At 41.7% G+C, this 8,306-nt stretch overlaps 2 protein-coding genes across 2 annotated transcripts in view; one reads left to right on the forward strand and one right to left on the reverse strand. All coding sequences in view use genetic code 11, as the record gives it.

Annotated features, from left to right (window-relative positions):
• Positions 1–279, forward strand: part of EGR_10734 (Deoxynucleoside kinase) — a gene marked incomplete at both ends in the record, with an annotated part of 2,471 nt that extends 2,192 nt beyond the window's left edge. Inside the window, one exon of the mRNA XM_024499983.1 lies at positions 259–279. Within this exon, the coding sequence (XP_024345602.1) occupies positions 259–279 (21 nt within the window). The remainder of the gene's footprint in view (positions 1–258) is intronic.
• Positions 280–1,092: 813 nt separating this feature from the next.
• On the reverse strand, positions 1,093–5,902 carry EGR_10735 (Tetratricopeptide repeat protein; the record flags this gene model as incomplete). Its single annotated transcript, XM_024499984.1, has 9 exons — positions 1,093–1,404; positions 2,257–2,344; positions 2,453–2,550; positions 2,630–2,808; positions 2,881–2,953; positions 2,990–3,120; positions 3,182–3,425; positions 5,038–5,319; positions 5,888–5,902. The coding sequence occupies 9 exons, from the start codon at positions 5,900–5,902 to the stop codon at positions 1,093–1,095; spliced, it is 1,422 nt and encodes a 473-aa protein (XP_024345603.1).
• Between the last annotated feature and the right edge of the window lie 2,404 nt (positions 5,903–8,306).

Raw genomic sequence — 8,306 nt, forward strand, 5'->3', positions numbered from 1 at the left:
GTGTTTGAACCGGTAGGACTCTTTCTTCCCCTCTGACGTTTTTATTCTACCCTTATTCACATTTCTACTCGCCCTCTGCTCTTCTAATTTGCTTCGTGATGATTGTAATCCTAACGAGATTTACTTCGGTTTTGTTCATTACTGGGTTCGAAGGGGAAATGGGTTTACATTTCGTAGGGTTACGACTTCTAGCTCAGTTAAGCCGGTTTTTCTCTACCAAATATTTAACGTGCACACTGATTCCTTATCTGTTGACAGAGTCCGCGCGAACGTAAGTGACCGGAGTGCCCGCGTATTTCAGATGCAATTTAAAGACGTTGTTCTGATCAACAAAGAGGAGTGCGTGCGAACGATTGAACGACAAGGTTTCAGCTTCGTCAGCATACAGCTGGTGTTTAAGTCAGACTGAAAGTGGATTCCTTGCGTGGCAGAATTGCGTGTAGAGATGGGTACCAGGTGCGTCCTACTACAAACGGTGGTCGTGTGTATTGTGGACCAGTCCAGACAGCACACCAGTGGTACTGCAATACAACAGTCCTCAGTGGTGAACCCGTTTTTCTGTGGACGAAGGCGTAAACTCGAGGATATCCACACAAAGTCGGACGTAGTGTAACGACAGGAATATTGTTAAACATTCCAAGCCATTGGACACTTAGCATTGGGTTGGGACTTGGGATGAGCTGCCTACAGAATTTCCCCTCCTTGCTACCACAACATAAGTGCCATGCTTGGAAAGGGGGAGATGAATGCTTAAATTTTTTTTTGCATGAAAACATGGAAGTGACACTTTTCACTGTAACTTCGACACTTCGAATTAGACGTCAACAAGGAAGGAACGAAAGGTAGAGAGTAATTGTTAGGCTATCACAGAAACACTTCAGACAATTGCAAAAATGTCCACTTCAGTAGCGTTCAATCGCAGTATTCAGCCACAACTCTCGAAAAACAATGCGAAAGGAGGCGATTCAAGTGAAAGTGCATACCCATCCAAAGTAGTCGGGAAAACGAGACAGTGTGATAAGAAACGGGTTGCCAAAGGAGCAAGAGCAGGAACGAATACAGAGAGTCTGGAAGGCGTTCCAGGTGCAACCCCTAAGCCAATTTAAGCTTGAATGCGGTTGGAGCCACGCGTTCACCTGGCAGCGTAGCAACGCGCTCAAGGAGGCTCATTTTTCGGGTGGTCGCATGGTCCGACTCAGCATCAAGGAGATTCGATAAATTTGACACTATCGCTTCGTGCAGCGCAGGTCCCTCCAATAGGGATTGCGACGCCGTTTCACCTTTCGCTATCTTCAACTGTTGCTGTTGTTGATATTGCGCTGGTGTCGTCAGAACTTCCAGAATACGCAGGCTCTCATCCATTTGGCCAATGTAATGGGAACACACTGCCTGATTGTTGGCGGCCTGCAAATAATGCACATTCTTGACGATAGAGACCTTATTTTCCTTCTGTATTGTTAGTGATTATTCATAACCCTCTATTTAACAGCCCTTAACCGAAAGGAACCAAGTGAAAAAATTATTATGAAGACGCTGGGCTACGCACTCCTGAATCATGTAGTCCGCGTGAATATCAGCAGTGTGAACTCCCCATTAACATTTGGATCCTTCGAAATAAATATGCAACACGTTTTAAAGGGCGGTGTAAATCATCGAGTACAAGACGTCTACTCCTCGTGGGAATCAAGTAAATTTGAGAGTAGAACATGATAAGCGATGTTGGATCGACTCAAAAGTCAGACATAATCAAACAAATGGCTAGAAACTAAGAAAACCAGAAGAAAATTTGAACGAAAGGCAAACATTTCTGGTTCCTTAAAACGGGTCTGCCCTAACGAGATGATATTATCTTCCAAGATGCTGTTGACATCGAGAATTTCTTGGTAGCCTGCAGACATGCTTTTCAGTAATCAGCTTAACTGCCTTCCAAATGCGGCAGTCCATGAAATTCAAATCGGGGAGCTATTTGCTTGCATAAAAGTCGTCAAAAGCTCGATTGACCATTCTACCTTGTAATTGTTAAGTAGTAATTCTGATTACATGGGGGACTAGTGCTGCGAGATAATTACAAGATGATGGAGCTGGTTGAGCAAGAAAATTTTACGACACTACTCCAAGATATTTACAAAAAGGTGAATAATTTTCAACCAATGAAATCACAGTAAAAATCAGGTAGATAAAAGTAGTCAGTCAATGAAAAGCAGAATAACCTCAACACATTTAAAGAGATGGTATTAAAAGAATATATACACTCACTGCAACATTTGATGGATCCAACTCTAACACCTCACGAAATAGTCTTTTAGCCTCGTCAAAATGACCGCTGCCGATTTGAAGCATAGCACTGAAGTTGAAGAGAAAAATTTAGTCACTACAAACCTAAATTTGTTTAAAAAATGTATTTTAATCAATGTGGAGTGACACTGACCATTTTTACGACAGAAATGCGTACCTGTACATGAGCCATTGAATTCTCGTAGTAGTCAGATCGGGTGAGGCATCTTTCAAGGCCTCCTTGAACATTTCTTCAGCTGAATCCACATCTCCCATCTAAGTTATAACGCGAGTACACATTAACATACTAAGGTATTAGGGAAATACAATGGCTTATAATACCGCAACATCATACCCCCAGGTATATGCGTCCCAAAGTCCCGTAGAGGAACCTGTGTTCTCCCAAGGGTTCCAACTTATCGATCATTTGATAAACTGTTTCGATGGCAGAGGGATAATCCTGATTGGCAAGATAGATTGACAGACAGATAGCCAGGATTTTGCTCTCCCTACGTCTCCATATCACCAATGAGCCTAAAAGCCATGGTTAACTATGACAGCTCATTAAATGTTACATGTTCAGATTACACATGTGAGGTCACTCACTGATTTTATAGGCTTCGTTTGGATAGCTCTCACTTCCATCCTCGGTGTAGCCATTTTCCAGGTTGCTGATCACCTAGAAATTGACAACAGTGAGGGGACATAGACTTACTCGAGCCACGACAGCAGCAAGGAAATAGAGGCGATCAAGAGCCTCTCCTGACCGATTTAAATGGTGCGGCAACTCCGCGTGAAGTAGTCGTAATGAGAAGGGGATCATTGAACCTATAGACGCAGATAAAACTGAGAATACTAAATACTGATCATGAATTATTATACAAGTTAGTGTGTTATTAAAATGTACCTTTACGACGGGGATATAGGTCTGGTGCATGTTCAAAGTAGACGTCAGGATTGTCCAGCCTATCAAAAGCGGCCAGTTCGCGTTCCAGCAGGTCGAACTGCCGGGTCTGTTTCAAGAGCACGAAGCGCACTAGCCAGAGCTGCGACGAGAATGGGGTCAGCTTAGCCCCGGTGTCAGAGGCGAAACCGCAAATAGTTAGGAGGCGACCTGTTAAATCTAATGCAGCATGGTACCATCGACCCTTCTAGAAAGTAAATGAAAAGTATTCTAGTGAAAGCATTATACTGAAGTTTGGTAAAACAAAGCGTTATCAATGACAAAATAAAACAAAATTGATGTTTTTCAGCGAAACAGGAAATAAATTCGCCTAATACGAGGAGAAAGCAAGTTAAACATGGACAGTCGTCGTTAGCAATGACGAATCTAAATACCTTCACTGCTTTGATATTATTGCTGATACTGCAAACTAGAATGTTCAGGTCCTCCTTTTCAAGGCAATCCTTCAATTCAATGAAGCGTTTAACTCTCCTGCATTGGAAAAAAGGGAAAACCGCCTCGGTATTCACATTCGAAAGCGATGCCCTAGAACTGTTTTGGTCAAGCTTAAATGAAAGTGAGTACCGGTGGGGGTATCATTATAGCTTAGCCCAGGATTTGTCACTCTGGAGTATGACGGTAAAACTGTGTGTGCATGTGAGGAGGGCATATTCACTTCCATCGGCACCCTTGCTCAATGTGGAGATAATATTTTCCCTCTCATGAAGGCGGATTCAATGTCAAAAATGATAGCAGATTTGACAAATACAGAACGCTACAGACCTCTAGGGACAAAGGAGCATAAAAAATGACTATTAACAACAGAAGGGATAATAGGGAAGTTCAACACGAGTGCTGGATCTGTCTCTGGTTCTTCAATTCATGACAATTCCAATTGATTGTGTCTATCTAGGCATTAGACAGACAAGCTTATGCACAACTGCTTGGTCGCCACATCATAAATTGTCTGCGGATTTCAGAAAGACGACACCAGCGCAGTTCGAGTGATAGCGATAATGCATAAAAGACATTTGGTTCAAGGTTCTTTATAATCAGTGGATTCCAGGATGTAAACGGAAGAATAAATAGGGTATGATGAGTTGGAGAAGACCACCAGTGTACTAACAAGAATAACGAAAAACGGAATTCATCAAAATCTTCTAAGTCATCATGGCTAATAACCATTGTGATGTAGTCTACTCAGAAAATGCATCAAGATTCAGTGCCTTTTGCCAAAAAAAAACAGATCCAATTACAAAGACTTTTCAACAAGGGCCATCAAAGTATCCAGCAATATGGGTGATGCTAGCCCACCCATAACTCCAGATCCAATAGCCTTCAATGGAGACCATGATGAAAGATGCAATTGAATTTGAAAAATAATTTTAAGCTTTGTTTTCCTTCAAGAGCCATAAGCTTAGGTAAAAGATGTTTTAGAAGTGAGGGAAGGAAACGTTGCTACTGGAAAAGAGAAGTCAACACGACAGCAAAGCCTAAAAAAAATCTCGCGTGCTTTAATTCCGTAATGACGGGGAATTACGAGAAACCTTTATTTAAAAACCCCAAAGAGCATCAAAGGTTTCCATTTCATCGAACCCAGTTAGCCGAATAGCATTAACCCACTAGAAACGTCTGGATTTAGTGCTCCCTTAGACAAAGGAAAAGGCGTTAAAGAATTGGAGCTCTTCGAAACTCTTGAAACATTTGGATTTTATTTGACTGATAGTGATATTTGCAACTATGCTAGAGGGCTCCGAAGCCCAATATTCATTAAAATAAATAGATTAAGGATGTGAAAATTGGGGAAATGAATACCATACAATAAGTTGAACGAGACCATCGCAGTCCTGCGAGACCATATCAGCAGTAATAACGGGACGAATGGCATTGGCACGCACATCCGATCGATAGCGGTTGACAAGTTGTCGGTGAATCGGATCGGCCGTATCGATTGGTGAGGGTGGAGCAAGAAGACGTGGAGCGGTGGAGGCTAAACCACCGCTGCCACCCTCTAGCAAGCACCGACGCGTCGCTTCTGAGGGGAGCCAGGCATCGGTTTTGCGGAGTTCCTGCAGTTCTACCTCTGATAGCTCTGTTACTGACTGAAAGGAAGAAAGGGAGAGGGATATAGCTTTTCCTTCAATAAACTTGGATTAGAACGAGGGCTAGATAGGATTTCGCAGTTATGAGAATCTGATCACTTCTAGAATGCACTTTGCTACCTAAACAAATGTCTCAGAATCCAAATTAGGCACCTTGATTGGCTTGCTGTTGCGTCGTTCACTTTCCCGGATTCCCAAAAATCCTTTAAAACCTGGCGTATGGGGGTTCAGGCAAGATAGACACTATGGCTGCTATTGTGAGACCCAACATCAGAACTCCCTAGTTTTTAGGGAAAGGTTCCGTCCCAAAGACAATTTATACTATTTAAGAAAAGAGCTATTCTAGTGGAATAAAGCCCTTCATATGATAGTTTAAGTGTTATTTAAACTCATGTATGCATTAATGCTATTTTTCTCTTAACAATTCCCTTTCATAAACATCAACAGAAGGGAATCAGGAGCAAAAAAACAAAAGAAAAAGCACTTAAACTATATATCTTACCAGAATGGAAGGACTAGATATTAAAAAATAAGTGTCGATGGTACAATAAGGTGGATAAAAACTTACGAAAGTTGGGTCCATATCTTGTCTAAAAGAGAAAAATCTTTGGCAAAATGTACAAAGAGAAGGTATGGGAAGGTAGTAAGTGTAAGAATTCAAACAGGGACGTAGAAAATTCTCGCCCAGTTAGTATAGCAGCAGCACGAATGCAAGACAATTCGGAAGAGGAGGATTATAACAAATATTTGCCACTAAGTTCCTCAGCACACACTCCAGTAAACTGAAAAACAATGCTAGTATGTGATAAAGATCAAGACGAAAGTGTTACATGTAAATACTAGCTACAAAGGAGTTGTTCGATCAACAGAAATACGTTAATAAAGGCGTAAAACTATAGGAAAAAACATTTCAGATAACTTGAAACACCGTGGCTTAAACAATTCAGATACAAAAACTTACAGAAACTGGCAGAATCTGAAGAAATGAACCACGTCGTCTCTTTTATGAACGTCTAAAAATCCAATTGGATGATTCACTACTTCCAAACAATGCGGTATCGCACAATATGTACATAAACAGATATTTGTTATAATCCTACATAGCCAAGCAAATATTGCTTTTTTTGCTTTGTACAACTACTTAGTCAGGCACTAAATAATGCAGGTTAGTCTTGGCCCCTAACATCCCTTCATTCAAAGCCTGATATGGCACAATGCACACCCCCATTTGGATCATCACCCTACCCTTGACGGCCTCGCAACCAACAAATAAGGCACCCACCCGCCCCGTCACTTATCGATGCTTAACACAACTCCATGAGTCTTCTTTTCCCCCACATCAGCCCTTTTTAAGCCTTTAAAGCCAATTTCTAGACCCACAGTCGAGCCCCATCGGGAAACACGCTCATTACGCAGCCGAGCTCGTCAACAACTCACTCGACCCTTTACCAGATTTCACCGGGATACACAGTTCCCACCCCTCGCACGTTTACTAGCAGGCACTAACGATTAGATGGTAGATCAAACTCACAATGAGAAATAACATAAAGACTGAAACTCAGAAAGAAGAACCGGCTATCAGGAGGAAAGATGACTCATAAAAGTGTAAACTGATGCACAACCACGGCAAGTCCAACCAAAGCGCATGTACACAATGCCACCACCAGCCTAAACCGTCTCGCTGCTTTTGCTCGCAGCAGCTCCAAACAGGCATCCACTTGCTCTGCCAGCCCGGCAAAGTTCCCGTCGGCCTCATTGTCTACCACAATGGTGGCACGTGCAACTTTATCTGCTAAGGGCATCTGTGAAGCGATTCGGGAGAGAGCGGCGTCGCGAGAGAGATCGGGATTGCGTTTTAAGAGACGGGAGAGTTGAACCTCGGGGGAGCTGAAAAAGATGTCGACAAACCGTCAGTTCGATTTCATATTTATGAGTTGAATACGGCACGACACAATGGACAGTGGGAACAGTGGGCTTCTCCTTAGCAAAGTGATAGAAGAGAGGGCTTTGAATAAAGGCTTTTCCATGATTGAAAGCCAATCACTGACTACTTGATGGCTAAACAGTCGAAGAAGCCTATCTATTGGGCCTAGTTGGCCTATTTGAACTCGGGCTTACGAGAGATCAAAGGGGTGATAAGCATCACGTAATCACTCAATTACTCAATTTAGACAATAAGGTAATTGTTAGGTAAATAATGAGTAGTTTTCAACAACATTCGGATAAAAGACATTGGGGTAAATATTTGACTGAACTGGAGCTGTTCACTCAATTGCATTTCCTCGCATCCATTGCTATTCTCAGCAAAACTGTTGTTATCAAAAGAGGAATTGGTAGCAATACGCATGAGACGCTGCCAATTCAAACGCTAGATATTGGTTTAAACAGATACTTTTACAAGAATAAAAATAAGAATGCAAAGAAACCTTCCGCATAGAAGTACCCACACTTGTCTTACCCGGATGTGAAGTCTTTAAAAAGTGAAAACCACACAAAAAAACAACTTGGAGATAAAGTTAAAGGACAAAAAGTGCTTTTATGTGAGCCGAATCCACGGGTGGATGAGGGAATTGAAAAAGGTCTTTTCTGGACAGCTAGGCATTCACAAAACTCTATTTTATTCAGCATATTCGTATTTTCAAAAAGAGAAATAGTTACCGAGGCAGACATCGTTCACTAAACTTATGAATGAGTCAGTTGTACCTCAACTAATTTGACTGCGGTTAAAACAGATACAAAAAGTTCAAGAGATTACCAATATCACTTCACCTAAATCTAAGTGAACACCAACGTAAGCACGTCACATTCAGAACTGGAGTTACTAAGATTAACTCACAAACAAGCCCAGAAAACCACCTAAGTTCAAACTTTAAAAAGGTTTCTCTTAACATTCCTTCTACTTGAAAGTGACAAAACCGGGAAAGAGAGCAGTATTTGGTAATAACTAAGTTGTCATAGGACTTACACCTGAAAACCCCATTTAATGC

Source organism: Echinococcus granulosus, assembly GCF_000524195.1.
Source record: "Echinococcus granulosus chromosome Unknown EG_S00260, whole genome shotgun sequence".
NCBI classification, from domain to species: domain Eukaryota; kingdom Metazoa; phylum Platyhelminthes; class Cestoda; order Cyclophyllidea; family Taeniidae; genus Echinococcus; species Echinococcus granulosus.